We start from the raw sequence: 19,383 nt of genomic DNA, 5'->3' as shown, positions 1-19,383 counted from the left end.
CAGGAGATGCGGTAGGTCCTTCCCGCTGGGCTAGGAAATTGCCATGGCGGCTGCGCGTCTCCCCTTCCACCCTACCCACCTCCCAGTCGTTTTACTTCCAGTCTGGCCTGGGAGCAGCCAAAGCTTCCTGCCCTCCTTGCATGGGCGTCGCTGCTTTCCGAGTCGGCTCCCGGTGCGCTCGATGGGCTCTCCGTGTTTCTCCCACGCTCTGGCTTGCAGTGAGTGGAGGGCCGTCTCCAGGGCCTTGCAGAGTTTCCTGCCTCCAATGGCAAGAGCAGTCCTTGGGCCACCCGTGGCACTCCAGGCACAATGGGGCTGCTGTCCCTGCAGACACACAGTGGCACGGGTGGCCCAAGGACTGCTCTTGCCGTCTGGCTGCCCAGGAGTCCTCTTGCTTATGCACCGATTCTTGTGAGTTGGCCAGCTGTTTTCGGGAGTCCTCTTGGGGTGCGGGGAGATGCTATTCCTCCCACGCAGTGAGCGCGAGCAGCCCAGCTTCCTGCATCCATTTAGGAAACAGGAAGTGGGGCGAGGGAGCTGCGGGTGCCCGGACCAAACAAAGGCGAGAGGCTGGACAAAGAGCTGCTGTCGGCTGCGAGAATCCGTGCACCTCACGTGCGTCTTGGCCCACTGCATTTTCAGCCCGGCCTTGCTGGCCCGGCCCCCGGTGGCTGCACTTGGTGCCCACGTAATCCAGGCCCCCGGGCCCCCCTCCCCACCACCCCCTGGCCTTGACAGGGCAGGCGGTGGTCAGTGGAAGGGGTGGTCCTCTTCCAACCTGAGCTGGCCCTTGCATCGGGCAACCAGCGGCACCAGCCACTTGCCTGTGGCTCTGCAAGAGGGAGGCCAGCACGTACCCCCCCGCTGCACCCCCCCCCCGGCAGAGCTGCAGGTCTGGGGAAGTGCGTGGCCCCCGGCAGCCACGGTCTCAGGCGGGGCCTGATCGCCTTCTGCCTCCTCTCGCCCACAGGTGTCCAGAGACAGACGGTGCGCTGCACCGAGAAGGTGGCCGGGGTTGTGGAGGACCGTTACTGCGGGGCACTCAGCCGGCCCGATGACAAGCAGAGGAGCTGCGGCGAGGAGCCGTGCCCCGCCAGGTCAGCCCCGGGCTCCGGGCACGCCCTGGCCTCGCTGCACAGGGCGCTCTCCGGCAGGGGCTGCGGTGCCAGGGGCTTTGCAGTGCTTCGGGGCAGCGCGTGGCAGGCACGGGGGGACACCTCTCTTGCGGGGGCACCGCATGTGGTCCAGCGGAAGCGCACCGTGGAGCGGTGGGAGTCAACCTCTGGCTGAAATGAAGGGGCACAGAAGGAGGGCTGGGGGGACTGGCGAGGGGACTGGGCCGTATGCAGCTTGCTCTGCCCACTTCTGGGCCAGGCAGCCGGCCTCCGAAGCAGCACCGCGGACGCGCGGGCAGTGTGGGGAGCCTCCAGCCGGGGCCACACCACCAGGCTGCCCTGCTTCCCAGGCCGCGTTTGCGTTCTCCAGCCACGAGCCTTTATTGCGTGGAGGCCCCAGGGGCTGCTTGCCTTTCCTCTCCTCTCCCCACGCTCTGAAAGTCTGCATGCCCCTCCCCCCGGACCTGCCCACCGCCAGGAAGCGCTGGACGCTGGCACCCAGGGTGGCCTTCTGGCTCGTCACTCCCAGTGCCTCTGGCTTCAGTGCCCCCAGATGGGGTGTGGCACTGCCAGGCCTGGGGGGGCCTTCCCCCCGCCCTGGGGGTCTGAGCGTGACGGGCTCCTTCCTGCCGCTTCCTCCAGGTGGTGGACGGGCGAGTGGCAGGCCTGCTCGGCCACCTGCGGGGACACAGGGCTGATGCGGAGGACCATCCTCTGCATCCAGAGCGTGGCCCCAGACGAGCAGCAGGCCCTGCCGCCCAGCGAGTGCCAGCACCTCCCCAGGCCGGATGCCACCGCCCCCTGCAACCGGGAGCGCCTCTGCCCGGCTCAGTGGGCCACGGGCAACTGGACCCAGGTGAGGGCAACTCCGTGCACCACGCGATGGGCCCTGGCCGGTGGGGCCCTCCTTTCATCTGTCCTCTGCCTTGCCCCTCCAGTGCTCCGTGACATGTGGGAGCGGGACCCAGGAGCGGCCCGTCCGCTGCCCCGGCGGCACCCGAGCCCCTTGCGATGCGGGGCAGAGACCCGTCTCCAGGGCCGCCTGCTCCATGCCGCCCTGCGGGGACAGGGCGGAAAGCAGTCTCCCGGACTGGTCTGGCAGCGGGTCGTCAAGCCGGGAGCTCTTCAACGAGATCCATTTCCTGCCCAACCGCCACGTCCCCAAGCCGAGTTCCTCACAGCCCAGTGCCACAGGTCTCAACGTCCTCCTCGAGGACAATTTTCCGTCCAGCAGCAGTCGGCAGGGAAATGTGTTCGTGGATGATTTTTACTACGATTACAATTTCATCAACTTCCACGAAGATCTGTCCCTTGACCCAGCGGGTGAAATGGATGGCAGGAAGGAGGGTTCGGACCCAGATGCCGAGGAGCAGACTCCCGAGGGCACAACGAAGGGTCCTGAAGAAACGCACCCCGGCCTTCTCCTGACCGCACGTCCGGAGGATGGGGTGGAAGGGACAAGCACTGCTCCGGCTCCTCGGCCCCGTGATGAAGGGGAAGCTAACACGATTCAGGATCACGGCATTCTTGCCGGTTGGCACGATCCTCCGGATGCCACCGTTGCCACCACAGCCACCACCTCCTCTGCAGTCCAGGAGAAGCGCTTCTGGGCCACGCTTCTGCCAGGTTCTCCATCTACCTCAGCAGCAACGAGCTCTCCGGCGAGCAGTGGCAGTCGCGTGTCAGGAACAACTCACGGAGCACCTCTTCCAGGCAGGCTTTTGGGAGAGGACACGGCAGCCACCGTTCCGTCTTTTGGCTTTCCTGGCATGGCCATTCTAACACCCACAGTTCCTCCTGGCTGGAGCAGCCGCAGTCAGGGAAGCACGTCTGGTGCCCCTGGCAGAAGGGACCAAGACCTCAAAAGCTTGGTGCTTCCTGGTCATGACGATGGCGAAGAGCAAAACTCGTGGGAAACGGTGGAAGTGGGCAATGGGGAGCCAAGTAACGCAGGCAAGGCTGATGGCAGCAGTGCCGTGGACACCCCTCACGGGGCACAAGACGCTTGGCTCAACCCCGTTGGGATGGAGCTGGCAGGAACAAGCAGACCAGCTGGCCACTCTGCCCCTCCGCCAGCTCGTTCCACCAAAGCCACCCTTGAGCTTTCCATGCAGAATGGCAAGGAGCTGGATCACACCGTGAGCTCACCCATTCTAGGAAGCAACCAGAGCAAGGTGGAAAATACACAGAACCCCCCACGCGCCTCCACCAGGGGCACTCTGTCCCCGCCGGCTGACCCTCTACCGGAAGGGCCCTCCCCTTCTGACCCCCACAGCCCAGGTGCCTGGGGACAGCAGGCACCGACCAAGCTGGAGCCCACTCTTCCCAGCCCTTCCCCTTCCACGCTGGCTGCACCACGGGAGAAGGAAGCCAGTGAGAGGAAGAGGAGCCCGGAGACAAAGCCTGCATTGTCTCCCAAGGCTCATGGACCCTTCCAGGGCACAGAAGAAAGCTTGCCCAACGGGATTCACTGGATATTTGCTCCTGGCAGTCCCGGCTGGGGGCCCGGCCTCACCACTGCGGTACCCCAGGAGGCAGGGAAGAGCGAGGCGCCCCCTGTGGTTCCCCCAGCGGTGGGACTCGCTGCCGCCAATGCCAGCTGGGAATCTGGAAACTGGAGTGAGGCAAGTTCTGCAGGAAGCTGGCAGGAGCCGTTCTCTGTCTGGCGAGCCTGCTTCGCTGGAGTAGGGGCCCTTTGCCGGGGGGTGTCTCCTGCTCTTGGCTCACCTGGCGTTCTTGGCCGCACAGGCCTCCTGAGGGCCGAGTGGGCAGGTGGCTTCCGGCAGGCCAGAGGTGCTGGAGATCCCGCCATGGCTCTGGGGCCAGAGCGGACGTGCTCTCGACCTTCGGCCCTGCCATCTGCCTGGCAGGGGCCAGAGGCTGGGGGCATCCAGGCGAGGCTGGCCAGAGGTGCGTGGGCAGCAGGCGCGGCTCCCGGGGCCGGAGGAGGGCGGGGAGCACGGTGGGCGGTGCTCACGGCTCCCCCGTTTCAGTGCTCAGCCACCTGCGGGCTGGGGGCCATCTGGAGGACCGTGCGCTGCAGCTCGGGAGTGGAGGCGGAGTGCGACCCCGCCGGGAAGCCCTCTCCCGCCCGAAGGTGCTACCTGGGGCCCTGCGCGGCCTGGCGTGCCGGCGCCTGGAGCAAGGTAGGTGACCCACGTGGAAACCGAGCCCTTGGCGGCGGAGGCTCTGGCCTCGCCCTCCCGCGCTGCTCCCTCCCGGCGCACACCCTTTTGCCCCGAGCGGCTGGTCTTTTCCTCGCACCTGAAGAGAGCCGAGTCTCTCGGCCCTGCGGCTGAGGGTGCGGGAGGAGAAGACCACGGAAGCGAGCCAGCCCTGGGGGCTTTGCGCGGGTTGGTAGTGTCCCAGGCCCCCCCGCATCCAGCTGCCGCTCTCCTTGGGAGCAGCCCGGACGATGTCGGCACCGCAAGTCGTGCCAGGCTCTGAGCTGGCCTTGGCACGCGGGTGGCGGCCGCCGCCCGGGTCCCCGGCCTCGGCGGCCAAGACGGTCGCTGTGCCGGGACGGTCCCTGGTGCGGCTGGCCGGGGCAGGGCTGAGGGGTGGGGCTGGAGCCAGCCCGCACCGTTGCCGTGCCCCTTGTGTGTCTTCCCCCAGTGCTCCAAGGCCTGCGGTGGGGGAGTGAAGCTGCGGGACGTCCACTGCGCGGACAGCCGGGACCAGCGGCCCCTCCGCCCCTTCCACTGCCAGGCTGTCCCTTACAAGCCGCCGACGCAGGCCCCCTGCCACACCGAGCCGTGCCTGCGCTGGTACACGTCCCCCTGGAGAGAGGTGAGTAGCACGTGAGCGGATCCTCGTGCTGGGGAGGGGTCCCGCCCCCCAGGCCGCCTCCCCCGGAGGAACCCTGTCCACATGGGTTCCAGCCAGGCTTCGCAGAGGCTGCAGCGGGAGGCCCTGCCGCTTTCTGCCGCTTTCAGCGTCACACGGAGCGGTACGTATTCTGTGGCGCATCACACACGATACTCTAAAACGAAGTCACGCAAGCGCTGTTGCACGCCAGATCACGTTGCCTCAGCAGCTAGAAACACCTGCGCCTTTGGAGCCTCGAGTAACGCGAAGCTCGCCGGAGCACCCGCAGCAGCGGGAGGGGGAGGGAAGCCAGCCGGAAAATGGGGAGGGCAGTGGCAGGACCGCGGGTGGCCGGGCCTGTGTGGCGGTCGCCGGTCTCGGGCAAGGAAATGCCCCAGAGAGAAGGTCCGTGGGAAGGCTGCTGTCCGCGGAGCTGCCCAGTCCCGGAAGAGCCTGCGGGGAGCAGCCGGGGGGAGAGAGCGCTGCCGCTTGGCTCGCGAGGGGCCGGGCCCGTCCCCGGCCGCGAATGCCGCTGGCCGGCCGCCCTGACAGCCGGCCTCCTCCGGGCTAGTGCTCCGAGCCGTGCGGGGCAGGGGAGCAGGAGCGCCTGGTCACCTGCCCAGAGGTCGGGAGATGCGACGAAGCCGCGCGGCCTGACAGCACACGCGTCTGCAACACCCACCCGTGCACCAAGTGGACCGTGGGCTCCTGGGGACAGGTAAGCGGCCTGTGTGGGGGCGCGCGGGGGCCGGCCCTTCCGTGGCGGGCTCCTCGTCCGCGGAGCTCCTTCCCCAGGTGGGGCGAGGCGCCGAGCGCTCTGTGTGTCCGGCAGTGCACAGCCACGTGCGGGGGAGGCATCCAGAGGCGGCAGGTGAAGTGCGTGAACACGCGGACTGGCGAGGCCGAGGAGGACAGCGGCCAGTGCGGGCACGAGCTGTGGCCCGAGAGCACCCAGAAATGCAACCCTCAGGACTGCGCCGACGACGACCCGAGTGAGTGGGGAGCGAGGGGCGGGCGGTGGCCCCTTTCAGAGGATCCGCCCGGCCGCGCCGGGTGCTGTGCGCCTCACTGGCACTTGGGGGCGCCATGGGGAGCATCTTGCTGGCCTCTGTGGCAGCTCCCGGGCAGGCCAGGGGGTGCTCCCAGGGTCGGCCCTGAGCCCGGGAGCCCCGGTCTGATCCGTGGCCAGGGCTTGTCTGCGCAGGTGAGGCGCGTGAATCAGCGTTGCCTGCTGGGGAGGGGTCTGTTCCACCAACCGTGCGACATGCTTCAGGCGTGGGCTGCCTTGAAGGCTGCTAGGAAACTTTGCTGCTCCTGGAAGCTCTGGCTGGGCTGCGGCTGCGGCCTGTTCCCGGGGGCAGAACACGGGAGTGGTTGCTGCAGGCGCCGTGCTGAGCGCTGGTTACATCTGGCAAAGCCCAACACAGGTCGAGATTGGGGCCATCAGAGTGAGCGAGGCTGGGGGTCACCCCCCCCCCCGAGGAGGACTGGGTCCCCTGCCGAGCCTCACTGGCTCTCTCAGTGGCTGGCCGCTTGCCTGCGGCATGGGAGGGGAGCGAGGCAGACCAGCCCCTGCATTCGCTGGCTCCAGCCCAGCCCTTTAAGAGGCACCCTTCCTTGGAAGGAGGGCCGCAACGCTCAGCACGCGACCGGTCCTGCCTGGAAAGACCCCCGGGTGGCTGGGCTTGCTCCTCTCCAGCAGGCCCGGGACCTCCCATGCTGCTCGGTCCGGAGTCCCCAGGTAGGTCAGGGCTGTGGCTGCGGCTGTGGAGGGCTCGGAGCACCCTGGGGGTGCAGCTGCAAGCTGCTGGTGAGGGACGGGGCCGCAGAAGCTGCCTGGCCCTGCCTTCCCTGGGAATGCTGGCAGGGGGGCCAGAGACCTCCCGGACACACAGCTGAGCCCTTTCCTGGATCAGGATGACGTGTACGTGTGAGCGCAGGTCCTCCGTGCGGGGTATTGTGTGAACCAGGGAAGCATGCTCTTTATTTAGGTCTGGAGCTAAAGCGGACATTCTTACCCAGTGGGGGTGAACATGCTGTAATCTTGATTTACAGGGCTGTGATTATTCCCATCACGCTCTGGAGGAGCTCTCATGCTGGTGGGGACAGATGCTAAATCCTAAAAATGGCCTGGATTGGTCTGTGGCCAGGCGGGAAACGAGGCATTTCCTGCTGAGCTCCAGAGCCAAAAATAACGCCCCCCCTCCCCCAGTGGCTTGCCTCCCTGTCTCTTGCACAGCACTTAGACAGGCTGTTGCAGAGGGTGCTGGAAAAGCCGTCTGCAAAACAGCCACCCGCAGCTGGGGGGGGGGGCGGGGGGAGCAGTGCACGGTGGCCACAGAGCTTGCCTGTGGCTTCAAAAGCCATCTAAAGTTTAAAAGTTCTTTAACTCCCCCCCTCGCCCACATAAGAAGTCATGGCGTAAAAAACATCGGAGTCTCTCTCCCTTCGTTCGTCGGCTTTTCATGAATGAGAACACTTTTTCAGTTCCCACAGCGCACAAATCAACCCTCTCTTGGAATTATTTCTCACAACAAAAACCAAGCTGGCCAGCCGGCCAGAGAACCATCCCAAAAGAACACTTCCAGGCCCCCCACCCCAATCAGGACCGTGTTCGGATCAGAACTGCTGCAGTGGGGAGCGGGCTCAGCGTTCTCCTCGGCCCTGGTTTCCGAGCAAGCCTCCCGACTCAGCTACCGATTCCCCATGGGAACGCGACACGCCTCCGCTCCCCACTGCCCTGCCCCTTTGCCCCCCCCCCCGTGGCAAACCGACCTGGGGACAGAATAGTTGTAACTGGGGGAAAGCGTGTAGGGTGAAGGTTTTAAGCCCCCCGCCCTAGTGCCAGAGCCCAAGTCCATTTCCTGGTCGGTTGTGGCTTTCCAAAAGGAAAATGCTGGAAGTCCTGACTGCGGATGAGTCTCCTTTGGCCCAGAGGGTGGGTTGGGATGGGCCCTTGTCTTAGGTGAGAAATATTTCAGATTGGGAGGAAAGGGGAAGGACGGCGGGCCTTGACTGTCTCTGGGCAGGCCTTGCGTCTCCTTCCTGCCTCTCGCTTCAAAGCCGGCCTGGTCGTGAGGGGTGAGCCTCCTGCCTCACTTTGGAAAAGGGAAACGGAGCCATGACTTTCTGCACAAAAGACGGCCTATTAATAACCCTGCTCCTTATCAGGGCTGGAAAGCTAATGGAAACGCAGGAACTCAGAATGTCGGGAAGGAATTGTGTGGGGAGGAAGGGGGGCCGCGGAGCAGCTGCAGCCTGCTGGCTTCCTCCAGCTGGAGTGTGTCGGAAATGCCGGGCTGGCTCTGGCTCACGTGCAGCGTGAAATTGACCCCAGGGCGTGAAGCTGGCTTGTTCGTACCGCTGGCACGGAATCGCCCGTTGGCCCCACATAACGCCCCCCCCCCGGTCCACCAGTGGTGTGCGCCTTTCGTGAAATGCGCCCCTCGGTGGCGTGTGCGAGAGAACAGGGACCTGTTGCATGTGGGTGGACATCCAGCCCAGTAATGAGGCTGTGGGAAGGTGCCCTGCTGGGGAAGGCCGTGGGTCCTGCATGCCACGGTGGGGTCCCTCCGGGAACGCGTCCTCCCAGGGACGCGTCTTGCGGAGCCAACAAGGCCCCCGGAGAAGCACCCCCCCCCCGGGAGGACCAGAGGCACACGCACGGGCCGGGCTGCGGCATGAAGGCAGGTTGGCTCGGCCTCTGCCACCCACGGTGTCTCGGGATCGCTTGAGCCCCTGCAGCCTTTGCGCATGCTGAGGGGTGGGAAGGAGCTCTGCCGTCCGTGGGCCGACGAGGCACTCGCTGCTGTGTGCAGGAGAGGAAGGTCTTCCGCCAGCGAAGACTCCCAGCGGCTGTGACGGGCAGGGCGGGCTGCAGCCCCTCCAACACGCCTCGTCTGCGGAGGAGTCCCCGGCTCCCCCCGGCTCCGTTGGGAGCGTTCCCAGAGGCGCCTTCTTTCCCCTCCCATTCTCTGTGGTGCCTTCAGGACACGATCTGTGCAGGGGCTGATGGTAACCGTCGGGGAGGAAGCAGCTACCCCCACCCCCACCCCCACCCTCCTGGCCGGCTCTGCCGTTCTGCTTCTGGGCCGAGGGGGAAGAGCCAGTGCCAAGCCACGGCTCTTCTTCCCCGGAGGAATCCTCGTGGAAACGCCTGGACATACTGCAACATCCGCATGTGGTTGTGGGTGGGAGGCAGCTGATTTTCGCTTTAAGGCAGGATCTTGTAGTAGTGGAACTGGAGAGCTGCCCAGGAAGGCCCCGCTTGCCAGCTCCACCTCTCCCTCCCCGCTTTGGCTCGGAGCTGCTAAGCCGCACCCGCGGACTCCTCTTTTGACAGATGGTTTGCCGGGACCGTGGTGCTGGGCCGGCTCTGGCCGGGGTGGGGGCTTCCTCACCTCTCCCGCCTTTGCTCTTCTGCATCTTTACGGCGTGCCGGAAGAAAGGGGCTTGCCCAGGGCAGTCGCGGCCCCTAGAGCCTGCCTTTCCTTCCCTGGCAGAAATGGCAGGCTCCTGGAGTCAGGAGGGGCGGTTTGGCCGGGGGTCCTACCGCCGCCTCAGCACAGGAGTCCATTCTGGAAGGTGCTGGCGTGGGGTGGGCACCTCACGTGCGCCCGTGCCGGGAGCGTGCCAGCAGGTGTTGGAGCTGGCAGAAGCTTTGCTAAAGTCCTCCCGATTCCCTTTTTATTTTCCCAATATCTTGACAGTTAATCGGTTTTAGCTTTGATTTTATCATTTTTTATCGGATGCAGTGTGTTGTTTGTTGCATATGGTAGTTTTGGTTTTTGTGGTTTTTGTAAGCAGTCCAGAGACTTTAGTATTGGGCGGCATAAAAATTTTAAATGAACGAACGATCGCCGCCTGCCTGCAGGATGGGGTGCGCAGGAGCGCTGGGGAAGGGCCGTGCTCGGGGGTGCACTCCCGTGGGGATGCCTGCGCGCCCCTGGACTCCGCTGCTGACAGGCAGCCAGTGCAGAGCGGGGCGAGCCCCCCGGCGCGGTTTGCGCAGCAGGCTCCTCCCCCACCCAGCTGGGCTGTTGGGCAGGGAGTGAAGGAGGGAGGACACCGGTGCTCCCCCAGGCTCACTAGCACCGCGGCCCCTCCCTCTGCCCCGAGGCACCCCGTTTGCCCCCCCCCCGAGTGCTATTCTTTCTGTGCCAGGAGCAGGGCGGGGGGTGGCTTGCTGGTTCTCAGCTTCTCAGTGCCAGGGCCTGGCGCTAAGCTCCATCCCCAGAGCCAGTCACACTGCCTGCAGGGAGGGCAGGAAGAGCTTGTGTCTCCAGGCTGTGCGGAGGGACCCAGGCCTCCCTTTTTGGGGGCCGCCACCTCCAGCCATCAGTGCCGGTCTGCTTGACGCAAGGCCAGCAGGCTGTACCAGGGGAGTCCCCATCTCTGGCTTGCGGCCTTGCAGAACACCTGTGCCTCCTCGTGCAGGGCTTCGGGGAGGGGGCTGTCGCGGTGCAGGGGAAAGGGCGAGGAGAGGGAGCAGGTTCCAGGCCGGGTGACTGCCCCCTTCCTCCCTCAGGCTTCGTCTGCGAGCGCAACCGGCTTTCCTTCGGCTTCTGCCAGACCCTGCTGCTGCTGGGGAGGTGCCACCTCCCAACGGTCCGCATCCAGTGCTGCCAGACCTGCCACCAGCATGGCCCCGGCCACCCGGAGCGTGGCAACCAGCGCGCCTCCCGGAAGTGAGTGCTCCCGGTCCCGAGGACCACCCGAGGAGGACGGGCTGGGGGCCTCGAGGGAAGGGCCTGCCCTGGTCAGTCGCTCCCTCCCTCCTCCAGGTCCCCGCACGTTTGCTCTTCAGCAAGCGGACGTTTTGCCGTTTGTGGCGCGTGACTGCAGGCCTCTCCAGGCTTCCAGAGGGGAGCTGACGTCTCTCGGAGGGATCTTTCCCTGCATGCACGGTCACCCGCAATGTCCTACAGAAGAAACCTGATGGGGGAAGACGGCACGACCACACGACAGCAATAATCCAGAGGTGATCTCAGAAAGGTCTCCGGTGCTACCACAAGGCTCCTGTTCAGGGTTAACTAGGTGTTGGCAGGCCAGCACGGAACTCTTGCCTAGGCAATTTTTAAACAATAATAATCAAAACCGTTATTTTTATATTTTACAAGAGTGAACATCCAGCCTTCCTGACAGTGCTACGAGTGTCTGATCACCTGGTTGCATTGTTGTGATTGCGACTATTTTGCTTCTTGTTGGCATGAAGAGCTTAAAGGAGCGAGCTAGCATCACCACTCCCTCATTTCAGGCTGGCTGCGAACTGCCAGCCGCGGGGACCAAGTCTGTGGCAGGCAGAGTTTAACTCGGGCCTAAACTGGGTGCCAGCAGGAGTCCCGTGAGTGCAAACTCCGTGGCGCACGCTGTGTTTTTCCTGGTCACAAGGTCTGAATCTCCAGTCAGCCACTTTTCACCAGGCTACCATCATCACCCACTGAATGCCCACGACTGTCAAGATCACTTTTTTTCCGTGACCCAGGGACTTTCATGACGCTGCGGTTCCAACACAGTTCACCCATAGCAACATCCACAAACACGCACTCTCATAGAATGGTTCTTTGCTTTTGACCTCCATTGATAATGGCTCAGAGGACTTTGTACTGCATTTAAGTCCTTTGTTTGTGTAATTAAACTTTCTTACTGCATGTATTATCCAGGCTAAGAGCAGGATGACCAAAAATTAAAAGACTGAGGCTACAATCTGTCCGTCCTTCAGCAAACTCAGTTAAATGTTATAGATCTTACTGCTTTGTGGCTCCTCTGTCTCAAAGTTACATTTCTCCCAAATCTTTTAAAATTGCTCTTGATGTGTGCTAGGTAAAACCATTTCTCAACAAAGAGTGTGGTACGCCTCGGTTGTACGTCAGAGCCAGATAAAGACTGTCTCCAGCAAGAGAAATACTTAAGTGTGCATGCAAAAAGTTATCATCTCAAATACAGAAGATTTAAAAAAAATCTTTTCCCAAGAAGATACAACAGAAATGTATTGTCCTAATTTTGATTCTGTTTAATGGCTGTAGCTCTCAAGTGTGTTAAATTAAATTGCTGTTACACAGCCGTGCTCGCTCTTGTTGCGATTCCTGTCCCGCTGCAGCCTCGTCTGTGACCCGCTTCGTTTAGCACAGCTGCGATCCACCGAAGGGCCTCACCCACGCTTGAGCACCGTCCAGACGAGCGGCCTGCAAAGCGGGAGAGATCTAGTGGTACTGTGGCAGAACCAAATAATCCCAACGACCTACAGCGCCTCTGCCGTTCCCTTTTGTGCTCAACATGAGGAGCACTCGCTGTCCCGAACAAAGTTTCGTGAAGCCACGCCCATTTCTTTGGGGATGGGAAGGAGATGGTTCCACTGGTTGTGCCATCCAAACTTGCTACTTCCTGGCTCCTAGCTGGGCAGCCGAACGACCAGGGACAGCAAAGAGGAGTCTGGCAGCTGCAGTGATCCGAACTCGGCTCACAAACACGGCTGTCAGAGGAGCCTCGTTCCTCCCCGTGTGCGTCCGGGGATTCCCCCTGGAGGGTCGAGAGGGAAGCAAACGGACAGCAGAGGTACCGGGCCGAGCCTGGTTTTCTTTCCAGGCCACCCGCACGAATTACCTGTGCAGTGGAAACCGTGCGGTATGGCCTGCCGTGACGTGGGAACCCGGCCACTGCCTGCTGTGGCCGACCCAGCGGCTTTCTGTGGCCAGGAACCACTGCCGCCTCTTGGGCCAGAGCCCTGGCTTGGCATCCTCTCCAAGAGACCTCTTCCAGGGGACTTGGCGGCTCCCGTGCAAGGGGCCTGAGCAGCCCAGGTGGGAGCTCCCTGGGACAGAGGTGTCGGCTGCGGAGCGCCAGGTCAGCAAAGGGGAAGCTGGCGGCCACGCAGGACTCGGTCTGTGCATGCTGAGCCCCCTTGCCGGACTTCCTGGCAGCCATGGTCTGCCCCAGCTAGTACCCAGCCCCACTCACGCTGCGGGTCACCTGGCATGCTGTGGGACAGTGGGGGCCTGGGGCTCCCTTGGCACAGATCGCTCGCTCGCCGGCGGTGGCCAGCTAAAGCCTGGCCTAATGAAAGCAACTCGCCTGATTTCTATCTCGAGACAGTATGGCCTGCAATTAGCGGACGTGCTCCGATGCGCCTCGCCTCGCTGGCTGCAGATCCAACGTGCGCTTTTCATCTCGAGCCTGTAATGCTGGCACATGCGATCGGAGAATGTGCACTGCGTGAGCTGACAGCACAGCGAGCCCCAGGGCTAGTCCCTGCTCTGTGCCACCACCTCACAGAAGGAGCCACAGAGTTCTCAAACATGTAAACACAGCGGAGGGAAGGACAAGGGCCCTGTGACAGCATCCGAGGGGAAACGCTGCAATAAGCCCCTAAAACCAGCTTCTGCTCCTATCAGGAAAACCCCATCAAAACAAGGCTTTTGGGGAAGGTACATTAAACCTCCCAGGGTTTCTGACATTCATGTTCTCACACCTGTGTCGGAGGGTGTGAGAAGGAGCGCTTGTTTTCACATGAAGAGGACAAGGAGGTAGGATGGCCCGGCAGCAGTGCAAAGCAGGGAATGGTCCTGAAGTGGGAACCAACGGCGCTTGTGTAATGAAACCGCCCTCTTTTATGTCCGCTGCAGCTGACTTGGCTAGGTCTCCAAACGGAATATCACTAGAGATGCGGTATCCAAAATTATGGCATGGTGCATTGTCAGAGGAATTGACTCATCGGACAGGTATTTCAGAAAGGGCAAGCCAAACCCCAGGCTTTTACCACCATCTGGAGAAGCTTTTCTGCCTCTCCTTCCTAGCGCAAGAGGCACGCCAACTCCATCTGCTGACTGCTTTGGGAAGGCACTTCTGCACCAGCACCGGAAAGGTGAAAGCCTTCATCATATCGCAAATGAACGTTAGCTCTAAAAACCACCGATGTAAAAGGGAAATCTTCAGAAAGGCTTTATCGTTTGAACTTTTAAAAAGGCAGGGAAAATGCAAGGAACTTCTTGCAGAAGAAAATTGGCTTAAACTCCTGTTTATCACGAAGCCAAACATACAAAAGGCCAAAGATCTTTCAGTGAACTGAGTTTTTTTGTTGGGGGAGGGAGCAAGACACGTCCTTTGCTGTTAGTATTTTGAAATCTGCAGACTTAAAACACAGTAGAAGTTGCAACACAGCAGTTTATGATACCAAATGCCTTCTTCCCAGCTTTGGTCGTGTCCCAAGAAAAGACGATGGCTATCAGAGGTAACCTATAAACTTTCCGCTAAGACAAGACCTCCGTGCAGATTCCTCTAGATGAATCTTGCAGCGAGCCTGTGACACATGCCACATCTGGTGACATTTCCATTGCTCTTTACCACTGTGCATCTGTTGGGATGGCAGCACAACAAAACAGAACTCTCCAGACTAAGCTAACAAGAATCTACTTTCAGTGAGACTCCCACCTCCTTCCCCAACAAAATGCCTCCTCAGGACATTCATTTGGCATATTAATTACAACAAAGCTGTAGCAAAATGCGTGAAAGGTTTTCATTCACAGGGATGCGCTGCACTTCCTACAGAACCCGGCGAGTCTCGTCATTCCACCCAAGCAGGCAACTGAGTTGATATAGAAGCTCTTTAGAAGAAACATTCCCTTGATCTCCCCTGGAAGGATCCATTCCAACTTCTCCTGGCAACTGATGCAGCTGTGAAATGCCAGATGCGCCAACCTGCACCAGCCCTTCCCACTGCAAATCAGTTAGTGATCCGCTCTCAAGTTCCCAGGCTCAGACTTGGACCACACTTCAGCAGCCGGAAGCTGGGAACTCAACCACCAAACTGTGGCCTGCGAGGGACCCAAAAGTCCCTTCCGTGATGTGAAGGTAAAAGACACCAAGACGAGACCCAAAATGCAAGAGAACGAAGACAGCCCTACCTTAAAATTCTCAAAGCATCTTGTTTTGCAACTAAGATGCCCATCCTCCGTTGTGGTTACCATTCATGAGCTTCAAAAGAAATATGAAGTGTCTAGAAGGGTTTTTTTCCTCATTGTAATGGCCCAAGCCGAGACAAGGAAGATCCTGTGGAAGCAGGCTTTCCACTAAGAGGAACCACATCTACACTTGGCTGGAGACCTACAATGGGTGCGTAACAAAATATAGCAACCAAGAAAACTGAATAGTGTAGTATAGATAGTCTGAAGCCAAACCTTGTGATAGTTTTGTTGATTTTTGTAATAGATTTGTGTTTGCTCTTTGATCATAAAATGTTTGTAACTGGGAAAAAAACCTATCAACTGGGGGAAAAATGCAACAAAAAGCTATCAACATCCACTTATTTTACCCATATGCTTTTCCATACTCTATTTTTCCCTAAAATTTAGTTCCCCCAATTTTATTTACCCAAAATAGGAAGCTTGAGCCTCCCAGAATGAGTCCCCTCCCTGAGACAAACCACAAAGACTACAGCACAAAGTGTGCAGCGATATGTACCCCTGGCACTCAACACATAAACACACGTCTCTCTCACTCCATGGTTGCTCTCTAGATGCTCCCAACTACTGGATTTTCTAGCCCGTCCCCCCACCAGTTCTGACCCACTTTCCCTGAGTCCCCAAAGCAGCTTTTGACTGTCAGACAGCAAAAACTCCAGCCTGCCCCTGGTTCTATCTTCCTTTCCATTGATGCCCAAGAGATTTCTGGGGAAGGGAAAGGGGCATTCAGAGGCCTTTTAAGGTTTTACAATATGCTTTAAAACATCCAGATGTGCAGAGGGGGTTGGCAGATGCCCAGAAGTGTGTGTGTGTGCAGGCACCATGTTGCTGACCTCAGTCGTGCTGCACATGAAGAATCAGTTCCTCCATGCAACTAGAATGCCTTGTGTTCTGCAAGTTTTGGGAATGGCCACCATAACTGCTTTCTGCACTGGCGCGTAGCAATCTGCCAGCTCAAAGGTAACACTTCCTGCATCTGATGAAATGGCTCGTATCCATGAAAGCTTCTGGCACAAAGCCTTTGCTAGTCTTTTAAGAGCCACGCATGGCGAGCCGTATGTTTCCCTCTGACAAGCACCAGCCTCAAACCAGTTAATGATCTTTGTTCACCTCTGTCTCTGAACATACACAAAGCAGCTTGTTGAACCGTTTCCTGTTCTCTCCCAAAGCGCTCCTTACGAACCCATCTGTGTTCCAGCCCTGGAACGAGCATGCCGCGAAAACAGGCAGGGCTCACCCCACCCGCTGCGCCCCTGCTGGGGCCTTGCAACTCCCCTCTGTTCCCGGGATCCACACGATCGCCGTCCCCATCCGCCTTTGGGCTGATCTGTCCCACCGCCTCCCTGCTCGTGTCCCAGGGCCTTGCACTGCAGCTTGTGGGCACCCCAGTTGCATAAGCGGCTCCATCCTCCAACTCTAAATCGCTAGAAATAGCTCAGCTATTCTCCTGCCGAGGATGCAGGTGTTCCACACCATAAACATTGGTGGTTTTTGCTACAATGAACTAATGCGACTGTCCCTCTGGAAATTCAATAGGAATAGAATGCAATCCTATTCTCTCATTTGCAAAAATGCCAGCTCCAGTAATTTTTCTTCATCCATCCGTGTTGGTTTATCTTTATTTCTTTTAACCTATATGGAAGTTCCAGTGATGTTCAAGCTAACTCCAGATTCAAGAACTCTTTATTTTATTCATTTTTCACACTGCAGCAATTCAAAAACACCCCACCAATCTGAAGTGGGAAATCTAATTCAACATCCCATTTTAAAAGCACAAGGCATATTCATGAGACAGCAACAGACTGGTTCGTAAATTTCATATAAAATCAATTTTCAATCAAGATTACTTTTTATAGCACACATGGTACTATACATGGTCTACTCTCTTTGTAATTAAATGCATTTCTATAAAAATATTCTTTTAAAATATGTAGACGCGACAAAGATCTCCCTGGTAGTCAAGGCCTCTGTATTTTTGCCAAGATGGTAATTCAAACGTGCCAGGTGAATCCCGAGTTGGAGGCCGTCACAGCAGCTAGTCAGCCTCCAGGACACACTGCTCCACAATCTCCCGCAAATTGGGATTCTCCATTGCAGCAGCTACACGTTCCTTATCATTGATTTGCTTGTTAACTGTAAGCCAGTGGGAAAACAACCAAGGAGAACGTTACTCATGGCCTGAAGAAACGCGCCAGGGTCTCTTGAAGTGCATTAAGCTTGTGGAGGAAAGAGGTCCGGCAGGGTGGTTACCAAAGGACAGCAAAATAAATTTTAAGTTCTTGAGCTGTTACAGAGCACTTATTTTCTGCTAAATGAGAAAATTATGCTGGCAGGGCTTCCTGTTTGTAAGATACCAGGTTCTTACAGCCAGCTCAGAAGAGCACCTGACAGGGCAAGTGCAGCGCCTTGTAACACAGAATGTTCAGGACATTCCCCAGAGGCATAAATTTAACCCCTCAACAATAAAAACATAAAACTTGGCCAATTGTGAACAATGGCACAATTCTTCTATAGGTTACTTTCCACTCCTCTGAACTTACACGAAGACTTTTTTTTAAACCACATCTTCAAATATCCCTCCTCCCGCAACACACTTTTCAAAGCATCTGTAATTGCAGAACTTTGGAGTCTTGTAACCTGCGTTTCCAGGGATCTGAAATCAAGGATTATTTTGTTCAGGAGTCCTTTTTAAATTTCCATTTATGTAACTAGTTTATATGTTGCCCTTTCAACATAAAATAGGTCAGAAACAAATATATTTATGCATAACAGGCTAGTAACTTGTCTGTAGATTACTAGCTGTTGTGGACTTACCTGCTACCGATGGAACCTTACTGAGCCCTTTGTATGTTGCAAGGGGCTCCTAAAGATGGAAAATCTGTCTCCAGCATTGCCCAGCCCACAGAAGTCAACTCGCTGCATTAATTGCACGTCACACTCAAACATGACTGGAAGACAAACTTACTGTCCTCCTCTGTGGAATGCGCTCCCTCTGATATGTAGATTTCCAGCTAGATGAGACAGAAAATGGTTGGTGAGAAATGCTTTGTTCTCACAGCACAGCAGTGCAGAACACATGCTCAAACAAGATGCTCAGTCTCCCTTCTCTGGACCAGAACCCCATCCCTGGAGCCAACGCGTGCTCCTGGTTCTTCATGCCAACCAAAGGAGCACGTACAAAAATGGCTCCCCAGCAGTAACAAGCTTGGCTTTACTTCTGGCTGCCTCTTTCAAGCCCATGTTTGGTATGAGCAAAAGAAACCATGAACAACTCTTTAATGTTTACACCCTCAAGTATCCTCCTTAAAAAAAAAAAAAAACTCTATTTTGGGCGAGAGGTGGGTGGGAAATGTGCATCTGTGACTTGTGAACGCACAGGTTCAACATACAGAATAGTTCTAGTTAGAAATGTAAAGTGTCTGAATGACATACCTTGTGTTTAAAAGGCAAGCATCTCTGAAGTTTGATCCTCAAACATAGTCCTAAATGTTAGGAAAAATATCTCAGGCTTCTTTTCCCAGACAACCCCGATCGTAAGCTGTCCCCCCTGCCCGGTTACCTCTCTTCCAAAGGTGCTTGGGGCCATGCAGCAAAATGCCTTGCTCAACTGACTGTGCCTCCACTGGGAAGAAGCAACATGGGTTCCGGAAGCATTTTGCTGCTGGCTTCTACTGCAAGATGTTTGTTTTAAATTTTTGTATCCTGCCCTTCACAGTTTCTCAGGGCGGTGATAACATAAATGAGACACAGCTTCACAATAATATATATCATCAATGTTACAAACAATAGTAACATTTAAAATCCTGGGAAAATAAAAAGTTTTTGGCCTAGGGCCTAAATGAAAAAAAGCATTGGCACCAGCCACACCTTTCTTAAGAGCCCATTCCACAGGTCACGGCAGAGAAGCCCCCTCTCCAGATAGCCACGCTTCTGCTCTCCCTCAAAGAGGGCTCCGGAAGAAGGACCTCTGCTCCAGATCTTAGCAGCTGGGCAGGTATATATGTTGTCTTCCTTACGGAAGGCAAACCCTTTCTTTGCCAAAGTAGGCCAAATGTTAATAGAGGAAATGAGCAGTAGTCATTGCAACTGCTGCGCTCAAGCCCAGCGCCCACACAAGTTGCAAGGCAGAACAGAAAAACAGGGAAAATTGCACAAACCTCACGACAGAGAAGTAAACCTGAAGTAAATCTCAGAAGTAAATCTGAGTCCAAATTTCAAGAGAGCAATAAAGTGGAAACGAAACTGGTGCAAATTTCCCGGCACTTCCGCTTCCACAGGCCCAGGAAAGCAAAGGCTGCGCGCACACTCGGAGCCCCCTCCGGGGCCTGCCTTGGCCGCGCAGAGCAGCGCCGAGGGGGCGGCATGGAGACGGGGAGCGGCGGCGCCGGGGCCTGGCCGGCCCGAGCGGCGGGCGCGGGCTTCCGCTGCCAACGCGCCGCGGCCCGCCAGGCGGGGCGACGCAAGCGGCCACGGCGGGCACCGCCCCCCGCAGCAGCCCCCCCCCC

The 19,383-nt window shown here is 58.1% G+C and overlaps 1 protein-coding gene and 1 long non-coding RNA gene across 4 annotated transcripts in view; one reads left to right on the top strand and one right to left on the bottom strand.

Annotated features, from left to right (window-relative positions):
• The window catches only part of ADAMTS7 (ADAM metallopeptidase with thrombospondin type 1 motif 7), a 38,929-nt gene extending 26,944 nt beyond the window's left edge, over positions 1-11,985 (top strand). For 2 of the 3 annotated variants that reach the window (XM_044444905.1, XM_044444908.1), the window contains 9 exons: positions 971-1,097; positions 1,758-1,971; positions 2,054-3,739; positions 4,109-4,261; positions 4,731-4,904; positions 5,494-5,640; positions 5,755-5,914; positions 10,450-10,609; positions 10,706-11,985. In XM_044444905.1, coding sequence (XP_044300840.1) covers positions 971-1,097; positions 1,758-1,971; positions 2,054-3,739; positions 4,109-4,261; positions 4,731-4,904; positions 5,494-5,640; positions 5,755-5,914; positions 10,450-10,609; positions 10,706-10,760 — 2,876 coding nt within the window. In that variant the 3' untranslated portion in view covers positions 10,761-11,985. The other variant, XM_044444907.1, reaches the window with a different exon arrangement.
• Positions 11,986-16,543: 4,558 nt separating this feature from the next.
• LOC123030756 lies at positions 16,544-19,156 on the bottom strand. The gene is made up of 3 exons (XR_006416160.1): positions 18,311-19,156; positions 17,844-17,889; positions 16,544-17,011 (listed from the first exon to the last, which is right to left on the bottom strand). It is a non-coding gene; the product is annotated as an uncharacterized LOC123030756 (long non-coding RNA).
• Between the last annotated feature and the right edge of the window lie 227 nt (positions 19,157-19,383).

This window comes from Varanus komodoensis, unplaced genomic scaffold (assembly GCF_004798865.1).
Source record: "Varanus komodoensis strain SLA01 unplaced genomic scaffold, ASM479886v1 scaffold46_1, whole genome shotgun sequence".
NCBI classification, from domain to species: domain Eukaryota; kingdom Metazoa; phylum Chordata; class Lepidosauria; order Squamata; family Varanidae; genus Varanus; species Varanus komodoensis.
This window is presented reverse-complemented; position numbering and strand designations above follow the sequence as displayed.